The following is an 18,815-nucleotide window of genomic DNA, read 5'->3' as shown; positions in this document are numbered from 1 at the left end:
CTTTGCCTCTGGGGAATAATCTAACAAGAACTGAACTGAAAAAAGTGTTTGGAAGGTGAACGACCCCTTTAGTGAACTTCAGAGCAGCTTTTGGTTAAAAGAACAGATTGATGAAAACCTATACACAGTATTATCATTAAAACCTGATTTTAAAATATCGACAGAAAATCCTTAAAGGAACAGTAACACCAAAAACTGAAAGTGTTTTAAAGTAATGAAAATATCATGTAGTGTTGTCCTGCACTGGTAAAACTGATGTATTTGCTTCAGAAACACTACTATAGTTCATATAAACAAGCTCCTGAGTAGCAATTTGAGCCTTTTCTCCTTTGAATGGCTGCCCCCATTGCTACACAGCAGTTTATTTATATAAACAATAGTAGTGTTTCTGAAGCAAACACGGCAGTTTTACCAGTGCAGGGCAACACTGCATTATATTTTTATTACTTTAAAACAATTTCATTTTTTGATGTTACTTGTCCTTTAAGGATGTCAAAAAAAAAAAGTCTAGCATCAGACAGATCTCTCTGTCATCCACTAAGTCTCCCAGGGTCTCAGGCAGACACTGACAGACTGAAGAAGCTGATTTTGTGCACCCTGCGGGGCAATACTTTGCATTAACAGGCCGAAGGCTACACTTTCAGTACCTCGCTGTACCATATTTCAGGCGTTTCCCTGACAACAGTTGCCCGCGTCCATACCTTTTATTTTGAGCCTTGCGTCCTCCCCCGCCGCTTGCGTACCCCAACGTCCTACGTCACAGTGTAGTTCTTCCTGCCTCTACCAAGCACCAGCCTGGCTGCCCTTCCTCCTCCCATGACTCCGTTAGACGCTCATAGTTACGCGAATGGTGCTGGAGTAGAGGACGCGGCAGCCGGCGGGAGTGGGCAAAGCAACTAAATGGCAGGTGACAAAGGCGCTGAGGCTGCGACCTTTCTTATTAACAGCCCAAGCTCTGCGTATTATATATCAATCCTACAGCTCCATGTGTATAATGAGCGGAGAGATACCTTCTCTTCTATAGATTATTTCACGGGTGCTTATGGGAACAGCTGTCAAACCGAGAGCAGCTTTTATATCAAATCACGGCCTGGTTTGTGCCTTTCTGTTATCCCTTACATCATTTTCTCTCTTGCTTTTAAGGCGATCACTAACGCCTTTAAGTTACCTTTTTACTAGGATGTAGCTAGTGATGATCTGGGACAGTTTGCAATTGGTCTTCAGTATGTATGTTTCTTTTTTTTAAGATTATTTACCTTTTATTCAGCAGCTCTCTGACATGGCATTTTGGCAGCTATTTGGTTGCTAGGGTTCAGTTTACCCTAGCAACCAGGCTGTGGCTTGAATGCGAGCATGGAATGTGAATATTAGAGGGCCTCAATAGAGAAATGCATGATGAAAACAATTTAATAATTCTAAGATTTTAGCCTCACAGAGCAATACTTTTTTTGGGTGTCGGGGTCTTTTGAAAGATGGAAAGAGGCAGAAAAGGAAGGCGTATAATTCAAATAAGAAAAATTAAAGACCAGTTAAAAACTTAACATATAAGTATAGGCTATTCTACAACATATTATAAGTTGACTTAAAAGAGAAGGAAAGTCTTCTTCCACTTGGGGGTGCCAAATGATAGGCACCCCCAAGTGATTGTATTGACTTACCTGAAACCCCAGGCCGGTGCTCCTATCAGCAGAAAACTGCACCGGCCCAGGGTTATACCAGTGAGCACCATGGAGTGATTCTCTTCCGGCTTCTTCAAATTTCCTGGGGCAGACACTTGCACAGTTTAACGAAATAGGTGACTTTTAAGTTAAAGTTCGGCTTTTCGCTCTACTGCGCATGCGCGCGAAGAAAGAGGAAGACGGAAGAGGTTCGCTCGGTTCGCTCCGTGGTGCTCACTTGTATAACCCCAGGCCGGTGCAGTTTTCTGCTGATCGGAGCACCGACCCGGGGTTCAGGTACAACACAATCACTTGGGTGTGCCTAACATTTAGCCCCACAAGTGGAAGAAGGCTTTCCTTCTCCTGTAAAGATGTGCTATACCTCAGCAAGAGTACAGAGCAACATGCGAAATGTTGAGTTCCCTACTAAGAACTGTGTTTATTTAATAATAATCATTTATGCATATTTAAAACAAGTTTTTACACTTTTTTTCAAGTGTGTAATATACCCATAATTTGCTTTATTCACTGCTTGTACTTTGTCTGGCATCCGTTACGACAGATGTTATATAGAGGGAAAGCAATAAGACTAATTTTTGGATCTGTTTGGGATCATTGTCCTGTGGGGAAAAAATACGCTCTCTCCCAGCTTTACAGTAGCCAGGATGGCATTTCTTTCTACTTGCTTTTTATGAGTGTGTAGTTGAACCACTGCTGGGCCTTCCCACACTTGTATATATTCCCAAATACTCTAGGTTGAATAATCTGTTGCTTTAATCTGTAATGCAGCCTTTTCATAGCACTATGTTCTTTATTCGATTTTACAGCAGATCTCGGGGGGTTGCGATACCACTCTCTGATCTAACTGGCATTTGTACATAGACTTTTGTGCACTTGGTGCTGAGCCTTCATATAAACTCTGAGATTACAAATCTGAACATGACAATGTTAATATTGTTTGGACTATGCTAAGGGTTTCCATTTGTTTTGTTGCCAAGGAAGTGATTAGGAAACTGCTTACATTTTGCCAGTTGCCTTTTATATACATGACATAGGGCATTCCTTGTTCAGCTGCTTCTGAATCTTGGAAGCAGGTATTGTTTGTCTCAGTTTGATTTGGTACATACGTCTTCTATTTCTTCACAGTCTCACATTGGGGCTTATTTACTAAAGGGCGAAAGATAAAATCTGGTGCATTTATGTCAAAAGAGGAAAAGTCACCATGCAATCAGCAATATACTAAACTGCAAGTAGAACAAGTTTTGACGTATAAGGTTTTCATTTCCTCACATCTACATATTTTTGACAGGTTAAATTTAGCCAGTGCAAAAACTTTGCTGATTGGACAATTTAGCAAGACTGCCAGAATTAATTTTGCCAGGTTCAGGCTGGTGAAATACCTTTATAAAGATAGACCAGCTGCTTTTGCATCTCCATATTCTCAGTGTACTCCCCAGAAAAAAAAAATATCTGGTTTTATAGAAGCTGCTTTTGCACTTCTGCAAATACCAGCTTCTGTTAGGTTTTTTTTCTTTATTGAAGAGTGTAAGGTGCAGGTATATAAATATATTATAAACAAAAGATATATTTTGTTTTTTTAAAGCAGACATGTCGATGAGAAGAAAGGCCGGTGTCAAGATGAAGGACTGGGAGAATATTTTTTCTCAAAGTCACATAATACCACCACACAAGCAAAGATGTAAACATGCTCCGTCTGAGAAAGCAGGATATCAGATCTGCATAGAAACGCTGGAGGGAACCCCATTTAGACAGGTAATTTTGGATCCACAGCGACTTATTCTAGATACATTGCTTCATTTGTTTCAATTACATCACTGAGAATAACAGAATCATTGTTACTTTTGAGTTTAAAACAAGGATTCATTTGAAACTAGGACTGAAACCTTTGCCTGGATACCTTGTATTGTATAGTACTGTATATATTAGGATAATAAAGAAAAACGTAGCTCCTTGCAATATAAAGTAGTAACTGTTGCATATGTATAGCATTGCCATTCTATTAGTGACACAATCTCCTTGTTTGCCAGGACAGGACTTTGTATTTTCTACTTTCTTGGCACAATTACTAGCCAGTGGTTTGCAGAATGTTATTCCCTCTAGAGTTCTAGTTAAGCTTGGTGCATACAGTTACACCTCTATTGTACATACCTTAATTTTAAGTTTTTCCATATTTTATACCATTTTTTGTGGTCTCACCAAATTATAATGCATAATACATTTCCCTGACTTTACGCCATTTTTTCTGGTCCCCTGAAAAATGTAAAATAGGGGTTCTACTGTACATAAAGTTGAGTAACAGCAGCAGGAAGAGGTTGTGCACAACAAAATGTCACTCGTATAGAATCTATGTTTACACATTCTGTTTCAGTCTAGGGGAAAGCTGCTTTCTTCCCAGAGTGGCAGAAGGGTTAAAGGATAAGAGTCATCCAAAAAGAAACAATGAGGTAGATACAGGACAGGGAAGTGAGGTGCTAAAATATATATTTTAATATATATATTTCTATCTATACAGATATATAGAGTGAGGCAGAGGGTTATTCGTGATGAAGAGGTGAGTGTGGGGGTAACTCAGCAGAATGAGAAGGGAAAGGGTCAAAGAGGTGAGTGAAGACCATGGATAGGTGGGGGATTCAATGGAACAGCGGGGCAAGGAACTTTAGGGGTTAATGTTCTTTGTGGCAAAAGAGAGAATGGTTGTTGGCAAAACTCATAGCCAACCTGTACCTATAAGATTGAAAAATGAATGTAGTTACACAGTTATGCACAGGTTCATTATAGTCTCTATAACTCACACACACAGTCTGTCAGACCTTCTTACACACAGTTGCCCGTAACACATTAACACTAACAGTTCATTTTACACACCGACACAGATTTGTAATTATTGCAGGTTCTAAGTGGTAATTTTAAGAAATGCTTTCATATAAAAAAGAACAAAACAATATATGTATACATATGGCAAAAGAATATCCTTTATTATAAAGTACAAATGATTGCCAGGAAGCTGAGGTATTTGAATGAAGAAACCACACGACAGTTTAGGACCTTTTGAAAAGCTTTAGTAGCCGAAGGCTTTTGCATTCTTAAATTGGCCACTAAGAATGTTTAGTGTGGAAACATGAGTATGCATATTTGTGCCATAAAACGCTGTGTATGTGTGCCCCCAGGCTGATGCAGTGCCTCTTGGTGCAGACACAGGAATGAGTGAAGTATGATTTCTGGTCTGCCTTTATATGCAGGTTTACAATGAGCGCTGCATGCCACTACCCTAATAGTGCTGAATTTCATCAGACAGTATGCAAATTGCGTGTGCAGTGGTTTCTAAAAACATATTTTGAAGTCTTATGGAGATAACCTACTAGGAATCCAGGGCAGTGGCATCACCTAAGAATCATAAAAAAGGGGCTTCAAGGATAATAAGTTATGAAATGTTTTGAGGACAAGCCCTTAAATCAAACACCAGTATGGTACCCACCATGGACTATTGTGGAGGTTAGTCACGCTAAATAGCAGCAGTGATGTTCAGGCGCTAAAAGGCACAGGGTCCTTATGAAGTAAATATAACAATAAAAAAACAGATGAGTGCCCATAGTGCATGTTCTCATAAAACACTCGTGTTTATTCCTAAAATCTTTATACTCTCAAACATATAGGGGCAAATTTACTAAAGGGCAAATTGGCTAACGCTAGAAAAAATTCGTCATTTCATTACTTCGCTGATTTAATAACGGGCGCTGGCGTAAATTTGCTAGCGAAGTGGACCTACTCTAGCGCTACTTCGCACCCTTACGCCAGACGAAATTGCTCTATGTCGAAGGGACGTAACTACGCTAATTCACTAACTTGTGCATTCTTCTGAACGTTACCTCTTGCGCCAGACTTGCCTTCGCCACCTCAGACCAGGCGAAGTGCAAAAGAGTAGATAGGGCTTGCTTCAAAAAAGTTTACATTTTTTCTAAGTCCCAAAAAACGATGGCGTCTTTTAATTTTTTATGGGTGATAGGCTGAAAAAGATTTTTTTGGGTGTACCCTCCTTCTCCCCTATATTTCCTAATATATGGCACCTAAACTATACAGTGTGCTAATGTATAGGGCAAAGTAACAACTCTATTTTATTTTATGCAACTTTCCCAGGCTTGTGTAGTGTAATGTATTTGCTGCTACATATACGTCCATTGTACTTTAACTTGGCGCCTTATGCAAACTAGGCATCGTTAGCATAACTTCGCTTTGCTTGACGAATTAACGCTAGCGCAATTTCGCTACCTTTCACCTCCCTGAGCGCAACTTCGGATTTTAGTGAATTAGCGGCGCCCTGGCGAAGTGCGGCGAAGCGTTGCTAGCGCATTTTCGGCGCTTAGTGAATTTGCCCCATAGTACTTACAGTTGTGTCCCAGATTATTATTATCATATATATAAGGAATGTTTGGGACATGTTTAATTCTAGATATGGCTTCCCCCCCCCCATAAATTGGGTCACCAGACCTTAAGGCTACTAAAAAACATTTAAACATTAAATAAACCCAAGTGGATTGATTTGCCACCAATATGGATATATGTTGCTAAGTTACCATCAAGTACAATGTACTGTTTTAATATTGCAAAAAGAAAAGAAGTCATTTAAAAAATTTGGAATTACTAGTTTGAAACATTTTGGCAGATGAGCTGCCTGGTTATTGTATTTCTGGATAAGAGATCCAATACCTGTATAAACTGTCCTACATATATGTGCAAGTATCTGTGATCATGTAAGTCAAGCAAATTAGCAGTTTTCACTGGATGCCGCTCACAGACTTTTTGTATTGCACATCAGGGCTCCACAGTCCGTTCCCGCATCCAAGCTAATCCAGAAACTCAAACCAAGAGGGCACACTCAAAGTGACAAAAGTGAGAGAGGGTTGAAAGCACACAGAGTAGTCTGATATTTTACTCTATAACCTTGATTGTTAAATTAATGTAATGTCAATAAATTTTGATGATGTTGATGGCAGCTTCTTATATGTTTCATATCATACAATCGATCTCTAGGGGATCCTGCCTCTCACTTTCCCATTGACTCTTTAAGAAACCGATTTGTTATACAGGTTACTTTATAACTTAAAGAAATTCAAAGATGAAAATATATATTACTTCCAAATAAAATACCCGCTACAGAAGACCAGATTTATCTTCTCTAAGGCTCATTTAGGAAGCAAAATGTCCGTAGTCATTATGCGAATTGGCACCATTCATTAAAGATCCTTGCTCTTAAAGCCTCTCCTTGAACCTACTCTGTGTTCATCTTGTCCCCTCTGCACCTATTGAGACAAAGAACCCTGGAACTAGGTTTCCCACAGAAACCTTCTTCGATACTTTCAGTGTACTTGCACCTAGTACAAATGTCATTTTGATACTGATACGCCAGAAGACAAAATCCCAAGATTGCTTTTTGACTCTTTGGAACAAATGGGTCATCTCACCCACCCCTTCTGGCCTTAATTATGAGAAACACACTGCCGAAACAAATGTATTGTGGTTAAAAAATGGCAAATTGCACACATACTTGCACTATACACACTGCACTTGTGCTTGTAAATGAGAACTTATTTCTATATGTCCTTAAAGGGGTTGTTCACCTTTGAGTTAACTTTTCATATGATGTAGACCATTATATTCTGGACAATTTGCAATTGGTTTTCATTTTTTATTATTTGGAGTTTTTGAGCTTTTTATTCAGCACTTCTCCAGGTTGCAATTTCAGCAATCTGGTTGCTAGGGTCTAAATTACCCTAACAACCATGCACTGATTTGAATAAGAGACAACATTATAAACAGGGGAGGTGCTGAATAGAAAGATGAGTAATAAAATGTAGCAATAACAATAAATGTGTAGCCTTACAGAGCATTCGTTTTCAAGTGGGTTCAGTGACCCCCATTTGAAAGCTGGAGTCAGAAGAAGGTGAATTATTAAAAAAAACTATACAAAAAAAAAAAAAAGAGATAATGAAGACCAATTGAAAAGTTGCTTAGAATTAGCTATTCTATAACATGCTAAAAGTTAACTTAAAGGTGAACCACCCCTTTAAAACATGTATTTCTATCTTCTCATTGAGACCTTCAGGAGCAAGTGGAAAAAGATCCATAAATGCGCCATTATCTATAATAATCGGAATCTTACCTCCTAAGTCTGGTACTGGGTATATGTTGTAATAGCTCTCCTTAAAGGGGGAACTCCAGCTTCCAAACCAAAATTTGATAGAAGCTCACATAACACAGAAACCCCTAATATACCCATCACAGTTATCGGTTTCTTCAAAAAGTATGAATAATTGCCATTTTCTATGCTGAAATGCAGCTGTTTAACAGTTCTTCTCTTTCTGCATCATTTGAAATCCTGGCAGGGAAGAACGGACTAAACACTGATGACAAATTGTAACAACTTCTCCACAGCTTACAGACAGCATACAGGAACTCACATGTGCAGGGAGTTGTGGGGTTTGGAGGATGCAGGCTAAGGACAGATGGCTGTTAAAACAAATTAACAGTAGTCAGCCAGCTCAGCAAAGTAGTCAGTCAGCAGGAGAGCAGGGGGCCTAGACTTGGGGAACTGTTCCAAACCATTAAAAATCATGAAAAGTCTACATATCTTAAAATTTAATATTGTAAAGTTGCTTGAAGTTAAGTTTACTTTTCAAAAAGCTTGTTATGTTTGAATGGAGTTCCCCTAAAATGTACTGGGCCAGCATATCTATGCTCTCCTTTCTTTGTAGCTCAGATATGTTCTAGAAAACAGGAAACATTCGTGCTCCTTGATATTCATCCTACATATGTCATTCCTGGGCGCCCACATTAAAGGGGATCCGTCACCCAAAAAAATTATTTAAAATCCTATTGTATCACATTAGTCAAGCAAAATTAACTTTAATTACACTTTATAAATTAATTGAATCTTGTTTCCTTCAGTCTGGGAATTCAAAATGATAGCAAACAGGCAGCAGCCAATTTGTGGACACTGTTTTTAAGGAAAGCCTTGCATAATCTCAGAATCTTGTTTGTGCACCAGAATGGGGGACCCGATGCTACAGAATGGGGGCCCTGTCTACACAATTAAATGGTAAAGAGAATGGGGGATGTGGAGAGAGCGGTAACATCTAGGAAGTGCTGAATGGAAAGTTAAAGTAATTGTCTGCCCCACCTCTATGCCCAGGGCATAGAGGAGGGGCAGACAATATTTGATTGACAGCTGAGATTTTGATATGAGCTTACAACCGCTATGAATGCTTTAATAAAAAATAGAAATTGGATTTCATGTTTAATTTGAAAAGGACTTTAAATATACAGATTTTTGTGTCTGGGTGACAGGTCCACTTTAAATCATATTGAAAACAATGTCTGATGTGCAACTATAGGTTACATTCAATCAAAATATTTCTCCTTATTCAGTAAGCACAGTATTATTTGTTGTCATCTTAATATATTTATATGCATTTCAGTTTCTTTTCTGTCTCTGTGTCTATGTCCCTTTCACCATGGTAATATTCTCTGAATTGCACTATTTCTTTTGATATTCCTTTCACCTATTTTGCTTTAATGGGTAATACCCTCCTAAAGAAATTATGTTAACCTTATTATACAGGTATGGGACCTTTTATCTGGAAACCCGTATCCAGAAAGCTTAGCATTACGGAAAGGCAGTTTCCCATAGACTCCATTTTATCTAAATAATCCAAATTTTTCAAAATGATTTCATTTTTCCCTGTAATAATAAAACAGTACTTTGTACTTGATCCAAACTAAGATATAATTAATTCTTATTGGAGGAAAATGTAGCCTATTGGGTTTATTAAATGTTTACATGATTTTCTAGTAGACTTAAGGTATGAAGATCCAAATATGAAAGACCTGTTATCCGGCAAACCCCACGTCCCGAGCATTCTGGATAACAGTCCCATATCTGTACTTATATTTGCTTATGCTTGCATTTTATGTTGTACAGGTAAGGGCAATGGCACAATGATAGAAATGCCATGTTTTTAAGCAGCCCCAAAAATGTGTCAACAAAGCACCCCATATCACCCCATTTGGGACTAATATGGTGCACTTTACTCCTTTGGTTTCACACTGCTTAAAAATGCAGCTTGTTAAGCATGAAACCAATCTGTGTGCCATTTTTCAACCTTGGAAGAAGACACTATACTAATTAATTCAATTAAAACATTTGGTTAGTGTAATTGTTTCAACTGGCCAATATGCAGTATAAAATGATTTCAGTTGATATACTTAATACCTTATACGTTTTGTGACACTAGGCACAATCATTTAAACCTATGATTAAGTGCCTTCAAGTGGTACAAATGCGTATGGCTTGTTTCTACATTGTTTAAGAATGTGATACTTTAGAATACATGTTTTAAAAAGGTAGCTCACCATTAAATTAACTTATTTTATGTTATATAATGGTCACTTCTTGGCAACTTTTCAGTTGGCCTTCATTGTTTATAGTTTTTTTATTTATATACTTTATATGACTTTGTATTCAAGCTCTCTCCTATTCATCTTCAACCCTCTGATTCAAACCACTGCCTGGTTTCTGGGGCAATTAGGACTTTAGCATCCAGATTGCTGCTGAAATTTCAAACTGAAGAGCTGCTGAACAAACAGCTTAATAATTTTAAAAAGCACACAAATAATAAAAATTGAAGACCAACTGCAGATTGTCTCATAATAGCAGTCTTTACATCATACCAAAAGTTAATCTAAAGGTAAGCAATCCCTTTAAATTTCACATCAGCTGGGAGATTGCATGTTGGACATCCCAGACATGTTTTGCCTTTACTTACCTACTTGCATGACAAGGTCCCCTTTAATTTAATTCATTGCACGCCTTTCGACAATGTTATATTGAACAAGCACCCTAAAACCAATTAGCAGGAAAGGGTTACAAAATTAAAAATGTAATTTCTTAGCTATATAATTGGAAAACAGTTTACATTATACACATGCAGTGTGCAATTGGTATAGCCTCAATAGCTTATCATGGTGAATAAGGTGACTTTAACCAGCAGCAATGCAGTTCTCTGACCACTAACCGCATAGCTGTATAATAAGCCTCTCCTGAGTTTGCTAGTTCAGCTATTTCTGACATTAGTTTTTAGAACTAGAACATTTTCCTTATGCTCTGCTGTGGCATTTACGCAGGGATTACACCTGGCTTGGCTTCTTTGTGCAAATATCATGCCCATTTTGGCCTCCCTGTCCCAGTTGCAGATGTTACGACGCAGGAACTTTCCGTGTTCTCCATAACATTTTTCCCTTGTGGCTACTTTCTTGCTGATGTCACAACTTTGTGTCAGTTTGAATAATGCAGGTGACACTTTTAAGACTCTGCAAAGGGGAAGCTTAAGCAAAAATAGACATTTAACAGGCTCCCTGCAATTAGCAGGGGAAAAAACCTTTGTTCAGCTACTTTGATCCATGTAATTCACCTACTTAGTGACAGAGCTTCTGTACCTTGCAATTTATTCTCTTTATTCTCTTTATTCAGTTTCAGTCATAGCCAAAGACAGAATGTAAAATAAACGGAAGATTCTTAGTTGGAAAAGAGGCAGAAGGACCTTTTAGCTGCAACGTTAAATAGATTTTTTAATGAAATATTATTTAGTAAAGATCCTTTAAAACTATGCCTATGGTGGCCCCAAACTTGTGTTTGACAATTCTTTCTATAGTAAGCACAGAAATTCTGTCTATGGGGCTACGAGAAGTCCAAAAAAAGTGCAAAAACAACAAATGCCTTTCTCATTATAGGCAAATGCAAACTGCCCACTAATAGGGGTCATTTAATTACTGGAAAGACAGTGTGCTAAGTGCAAAATTGAATGAAGGCATCATGTTTTCCCATAATTTGGAAAATAAAAAAACTTTGATTCTGGCGATCCTCTTGTTAGGCTTATGGTCTGTTTAATTCAAATATGGTACCTCTAAACTAAATCTAAAATCAGTGTCAGGATATAGTAGTGAATAAACAGATATTTAATGCAGAATCTTCTCTGCTGTTTGAGTTTTATTGTGCCTTCATACATAACATGCTTTGGGGTGTCAGCTTACTATACAGTGAACACATTTAAACATGTCACCCCACCCCTTGTGATGTCACATCCTCAGTGTGGTCCCAGAACTCTGGACTACAACTCCCATGAGTCATAGTATATGCATTAATATTTAAATGTTCAACATCAACTTTGTGTCAAGTCCAAGCATTCAAATGAACCATAACAAGTGCACTCCTGCGCAAAAAGAAGTAGAAACCACAGAGAGTTGGGCACAGAGGGGACCGGAAGGGAGGTAGGCGACAGAGGAGGTAAGTGCCTGGCGCCCCCCCAGCTTTGCGCCCGAGGCACGTGACTACTCTGCCTACCCCTTGGCCCGGCCCTGGTCCTGAGTGGGAGATGTGCACAACTTTTTTCTAATTTTAGCTCTGTACATTACCACAATGAATCTTAAATGAAACAACTCCGATGCAGTTGAACTGCAGACTTTCAGCTTTAATTCAGTGGGTTGAACAAAAAGATTGCATAAAAATGTGAGGAACTAAAGCCTTCACTATCACTTCAAAAAAGTTGTCTCTGTCCAAATATATTGACCTTACTGTAGATCTGTAGGCATAAGTGCACTGCATCTGTTGACGCAGGCCACTGTGGGAACCCAAGAGGAAGGTGGAGGTAGCTTTAGGGTTCCCCTATATCAATATGTGCACAATTTTTAGAATGAACTGCGACCCAGTGCTTATACGTGGAATGACAAGGACGGGTTTTGATCACAAGTGCATTAAAACTACAGGATAAGTGAAAGCTCCCTTATTTTGTAAACAATAATGAATAATAGATAGTGCTGGTTTTACTTTGGACTAAAAACTGTTATCTTCAATAATGAAGCCTTTATTGGAGCTCCCTATAGATCTGCTATGGTCCCTGTCTGTGTTTCAAACGAGGGGTTTGCGTATCCTAACTGTTTTTGCCAGAAACATAGTAGAAGGGGAATAGCTAATCACAGCCCTGCAGCCACACAAGCAAAGACAGGATTCAGTTCTCTATAATGTCCGTCTAGCTGCTGATTGGTTTATATCCTACAGTGCAATTTGCTGAGTGCCGGCGGCTCCCCTACACATCCAGAGAATTCAGCCAGAAGGAAGTGGAACGGATGGGCGGAACTAGTAGAGTTTTTGCTGATGATGTTAATAAATCAAACCAATACACTTCTTTTTAAAGCACATCCCTTCAATATTTAAAGAGTATAATGAACTGGCACATTCTTGTTTTTCTCACAATACATCTGCTTTAATGAATGGCAATTTTGTGTACAATGGCTACAGCCATTTTGCTGGATCCCAACTTAATTTGTTTGTTTGTTTTTAACGACCCATTATATATCGTCATATTTAGCCATATTCATTTTTAGGGATTAGTTTTCCTTTAATCATCTATTCATTACCTAGATACGAAAATCCCATTAACCCCCAAATAAATATCTTGTCCTTACCTTGCTAGAGAAAAACATCAAGTGTCCTCTATGAAACAAAGAGAGTGTAGAGGCTATCTATCTTCATATGAACTCATGCTACCACAAAGTCCCTGATTCAAAAATAACCCGCCCATATTCTGCTTAACCTCATACCTTCCGACTCCCAAATAATCAAGATTTTTCTGCAGGACAAGAACATTTACAGATGAACATACATTTTTTAAGATGTGAAATGTGAGATACATTTTCTTTTAGGAACATATGGTCTGTTTTCATGATGGGATTTAGAATGTTTATGGAATATTAATCTTGCTTTTGCCGAATTTTCCTTTCTTGAAAGGGTGTTTTAGAGAGAAGCGTGGAAGTAAGCTGCCAACTGAGGATGACCCTCTTTGATAGCACCTATCATCATTTCTTTGGAAGGACTTGGAAAAGTTCCACAAAACCCATAAAAGCAATTCCAGGAAAAGCCTCAAAGATTCTTTTTAACGAGGTAAGACAACCTGAACCCTAATTAAAGCTTGTGAATTCATTCTTAATAGTCTGTATGTGGCACAATATTCATGCAATGCCTGTGTTATATCTTATTATATGCACATCTCTTCTTGGGATATCAGCAGTGATGTCTTTATATAAAGAGTGCATATTTGAGACTCACAAAGGTTCATTTACTGCAAAACTACAAAGCACAGCATATAAACCAATCAGGAATTGACTATTATTTGTATAGCTGCTGGTTATTTTCTGATGTGTTGCTGTAAATGATATCCCTCAGGTTTTGTAGCTGTGTTAGTCAGCTGAACTACACCCTATCCATTATCCCAAATGTCCAGGTTATATATTTAAACCAAATCATTCTGCAGAGCTGCATAGAATACAGGTATTTAATGGTAGAAAGTATTTATGTGGTTCACTGCCCAGGGTAGATAATGTTTATTGTTGACTACAGAAAAAATACAGAATTTAACTTGGTGGATGAGAATTGTGGAAATTTCCAGTTCTGTAGGATGTCTTTAGTACTGTCACAGTTTCATCTTCATGGAGACTTACATTTATGTTTTTACCACTTGGAGGCAGCAAAGTACTATAGATTCTCTTGTTCTTCAGGCTTCTGATGAATTCCTGACATATTTTCTGTGCTGCCTTTACCTGTCATTCCCTTGACACTACTTATTCATGGGAGCTGCCTGTTGCATAAGTGGGAAGCTGTTTTATAACTTTCAAAGACCAGCTTGAGCTGGCAGCAGGCTTAATAGGAAGATTCAAATGTTTAATAGTACTCCGTTATTTTAACAGCTTAGAAGGTAGAAGGTATTTGTCAATAAGTATATATCAGTTTTACAGACTACAAGAGAAGGGATAATAAGGTCAGTTTCAGTATGTAAATCACATTGATGCAGTAGTCTCTTTTAGCCTGCAGCCCTGCTCAGTATAGAACCTAAGTGTCCCTGTAGACATTGCTGCACCAGGGATGTATAGACGTTTATGGATTTTTTTTCCTTGCAAAAGCACAAGTTAAAAGATATCTCACATTGTTTCCTTATTTGACTACCGGCTGTTGCTTTGGCTATAGCACATGTGCAACAAGTGTAACTATTACCATTATTTCTAACTTGAGAAAGTTCCTAATGAGCCCTGTCAGTTTAAATTTTTCGATTGGTCAAATTTCGAGTTCATGGGAGTTTTCAAAACAAAAAGTCCCATGAACTTGAAATTCGACCCTTGGTAAATCAGCCTCTCCCATAATATGCAGTTTCAGAAAGCTTTTGGCTTTTGTGCTTCCCATAGTTTAATGTTTCAAGTCAATTTGTATCTTTTTTTTTTTTTTCCAGTTGCCTTACGAAATAATCATATATTCACAAGTTGTTGTACAGGGCATTTCTGAAGCCGTTATACATGTATATACATTTTTCACGCAAAAGTAGCAAATTAAAATCATGGTTAGGATTTGAAAAGTGAGAACAGTAATGGCAGACTTTTGAATATTATTTACAGACCGTGATTTAAATGCATAAAATGCTGTACATAAGGCTAGCAATAGCAATCATATGAATGCTGCCAATGCAGTGTAGTTGTAGTTCCAACCAGCAGAGGGCAGATGTCTAATGCACTGTCTGTATCCCTAAATGAAAGTCACTTTGCATTCTCAGCAGAGGGAAACCACTTCTGTTTCCACAAACTATTTAAGGAAACGGCATGCCTTGTTGACAACAGGGATAATTTAATTTTATATTCAAATTTAATCACTCTCATTAATGCAGCTGTGGATAAGCCTCGATTAGACAGATCATATTAATTTTATGATCTTCTCATAAAGACTTTATCCTTAGAAATGTGTGTTTCTCCTGGGTATTATACTAGGTAAGCTTTAAAAGATAGACCGTATAACTGGGGAATTTATGAAAATATTGACAGGTATATACACACCATAGTGATGGAAGGTGATACAAAAGGTGATACAAAAACTATTAAGATTTAATTATGTGAGAAGTGTTTCTATCATTTTAATTTTGATTGTTGTGTTTGTCGGACTGTATGATTTCCCTTGTAGTCGTTCTGGTCAGGGAGTTATACGCAGGCAGGGATAATGTGTGAATGCATGAAGGTGGCAGTTAGCAGGTGCTATACAGGTGCTATACACAGGGCTATCAAGTGGATTTTTCTGCCTGATTACTTCTTGCTTCAAGCCACCCACGGGGGAGATGTTTGTTCTGTGGTCTAGTGGCTTCAATATTCCCCTTTGAGTGACGGCATAAACATAGTAATAATGATGGCAAAGAATCAAGGTACATAATAGTGGTTAATATTAACATGATAAATATATGATTTTCACATGTTATCATATAATGTACCACAGTTTATAAAAAATTGAAAACCAATAAAAATGTATTGAGCGAAACAATCAAGGTACATATGTTGAAATAAAATAAATAAAATATAACGTACACCCCCAAAATGAACACTTAAGCAACAGATAGTTTATATCAAATTAAGTGTCATATTAATAAATCTTATCAAACTGGTATATATATTTAAGTAAATCTTGCCCTTTTACATCTCTTGCCTTGAACCACCATTTTGTGATGGTCTGTGTGCTGCCTCATCACCTGCCCAGAAAAACTGCAAGAACCATCAGAAGAAGCTGGCACAGGCCTGAACCCAAAAAGTACTAGAGCCAGAGTCATATTGTGAAAGGTTAAAAAGCTTACATTTTATTCTCCATAATTAAGAACCAAGGCCTGACGCGTTTCGTGTCTACCAAGGACACTTAGTCATAGCCTATGACTAAGTGTCCTTGGCAGACACAAAACGCATCAGGCTTTGGTTCTTACTCTTGGTTCTTGCTGACGGTCTGAGGCATGTGCACCTGGGCCCACCATACATAGTGGTAAGCTGACCTAACACACTTAATATACTGCATATTCTGGTTCCGTATTTGTATAGTTCAAAAATACTACAACTCTAACTGTAACAGGAAGAAGTTTGGAAGCAAAAGACAGAACTCTGTCTGTTAATTGTCTGTTAGTTGTCTGTGACCCAACATTTATGGTTTGTTTGTATGCACCTTTTTTTTTTTTTTTTTTTTTAAATGGCAATTTTCTATTTATGATTACCCAATGGCACATAATGCTAAAGTATATTATTATTATGAAAATGGTTTATTTACATGAAGCAGGGTTTTACATATGTGCTGTTTTATGCAATATCTTTTATAGAGACCTATATTGTTTGGGGGGTATCGTTTTCCTTTAACAGATTATCTGCTATGTATCCAGAGTGTTGAATGGCTGCCCCCATGGCTACACAGCACCTTGTTTATAAAATCTATAATAGGCAGAAACAAACCTTTTTTTTCTCCCTTCCTTTCTTTCTCCCTCCTCAACCATAACTCTTTCTCATCCCCTTCTCATACTCCTTCCCTCTTCCCTATCTCACTTGTTTCCAACCAAGCTGTTACTTTCCCCTCTCCCTACCCCCTTACCATTTCAAGGCACAGCTGACAGAAGATAGAGTAAAGCATAGACGCAAAGATCCACTCATACGAATCGAGGATTTATATGATTTTCGGACCGTGTGGAGAGTCCCGTCATTTTTTCGTCCCACGGAAATTGGTCGTTTGGTCGATCGGACAGGTTAAAAGATTTCTGTCGGCTACCGATAATATCTCTCTGCATGTATTGCCGATCGGGCGATATTCAGCTTTGGATGACATAAACTTTTGTACGATTGCTGTCAGGGGCAGAACATCGGCTGATCTGTTCTTTTACTACTTTATTTGATCTGAATGGTTAGTGGCAGGTTGGGAGATGGGGATCGGATCTTTGTGTCTATGGCTAGCTTAAGCCTCCATGAAAAAGCTAGCTTACAGTAACTCATATGCTTATATGATGCACTATGTAAATATACCCGTTGGCGATCGATATGCAGCTATCTTTCTGTCACTTTTTATCTTGAACTTTTGTTATGCTATAGAAAATGAATAAAAGCAAACACACCAGTTTTACCAGTGCAAGGAACAGTACATTATATTTGAATTACTTTGGCACACTTTCATTTTTTGGTGTTACTGTTCCTTTAAATGATTTTATTGTTTGTAAGCTCTGCTGTGTGCTAACACTGATCCGGTTCTGTTTATCAGTTTATCTTGTTCCATTTATTCCTTAAAGGGATACTGTCATGGGAAAAAATTTTTTTTTCAAAATGAATCAGTTAATAGTGCTGCTCCAGCAGAATTCTGCACTGAAATTCATTTCTCAAAAGAGCAAACAGATTTTGAGAAATTACTTGGGGCAGCTGGGAAATTGACAATATGTCTAGCCCCATGTCAGATTTCAAAATTGAATATAAAAAAATCGGTTTGCTCTTTTGAGAAATGGATTTCAGTGCAGAATTCTGCTGGAGCAGCACTATTAACTGATTAATTTGGAAAAAAAAAATTTTTCCCATGACAGTATCCCTTTAATTATATTTGTATTTAAAAAAAGATCCTTATTTTTGTCCTTTTTATTATTGAAATCAACGTCATAATCATGCTAAGAGAAAAATAACACCATTATATGTTATGCACTTTTTATTTCCCTTAAAAAAAATTTCAAACAAAGAGCTTGACAATATGTTCTACATCCAGGAGTTACTGGCCCATTTTACATTGCCATGTTTGATATGATCTTCCTTTGTTTGCACCATTATTTGCTTTTTTCCCACTGATCTGTTAGAAAAAAGGCTCTGTCTAGATAAGCAGCAGAGAATATACAAGTTCTAGAGACAATTAAAGAGGAAAAAATGTTGTGTAAATAATTGCGTATTACTGTGCCTTTCGACATTTTGCAATGAATAGGGCTTTTTTTTTTTTTACTGCAAATTGGTTGTTTCTACAGAGACTTTTCAGTGGATTGCTGATTTGTTTTAACCTTGCTTGTATGAACAAAAGTAGGTAGTGACACAAACAAAAATACAAAAACCATGCATATTTCCTAATTAAAACAATGGCTAAAAGTATCTTAAAAAAAATATTTTAAAAAAATACTTTAATGAATATCTTAAGCCCTGTTCATTAAAGTATTGTTGAAAAAAGTGGGTATACTGCCCCTTTAATGGGTTATATTCTTTCCTAAAAAATAACTGTGTTACAGGATTCAG

General features: G+C 37.6%; 1 protein-coding gene across 5 annotated transcripts in view; it reads left to right on the top strand.

Moving 5' to 3' along the window:
• Positions 1–732: 732 nt before the first annotated feature.
• Positions 733–18,815, top strand: part of nphp4.2.L (nephronophthisis 4, gene 2 L homeolog) — a 144,853-nt gene continuing 126,770 nt past the window's right edge. Inside the window, exons 1-3 of one of the 5 annotated variants that reach the window (XM_018226111.2) lie at positions 733–903; positions 3,265–3,431; positions 13,516–13,668. In XM_018226111.2, the coding sequence (XP_018081600.1) occupies positions 3,267–3,431; positions 13,516–13,668 (318 nt within the window). In that variant the 5' untranslated portion in view covers positions 733–903; positions 3,265–3,266. Of the gene's footprint in view, positions 908–951; positions 1,094–3,261; positions 3,432–13,515; positions 13,669–18,815 lie in introns of those variants that run through there. The other 4 variants (XM_018226112.2, XM_018226110.2, XM_018226109.2 and 1 more) reach the window with 4 other exon arrangements.

This window comes from Xenopus laevis, chromosome 7L, assembly GCF_017654675.1.
Source record: "Xenopus laevis strain J_2021 chromosome 7L, Xenopus_laevis_v10.1, whole genome shotgun sequence".
Taxonomy (NCBI): Eukaryota; Metazoa; Chordata; class Amphibia; order Anura; family Pipidae; genus Xenopus; species Xenopus laevis.
The sequence above is the reverse complement of the archived record's forward strand: the minus strand, read 5'-3'. Positions and strand labels throughout refer to the sequence as shown.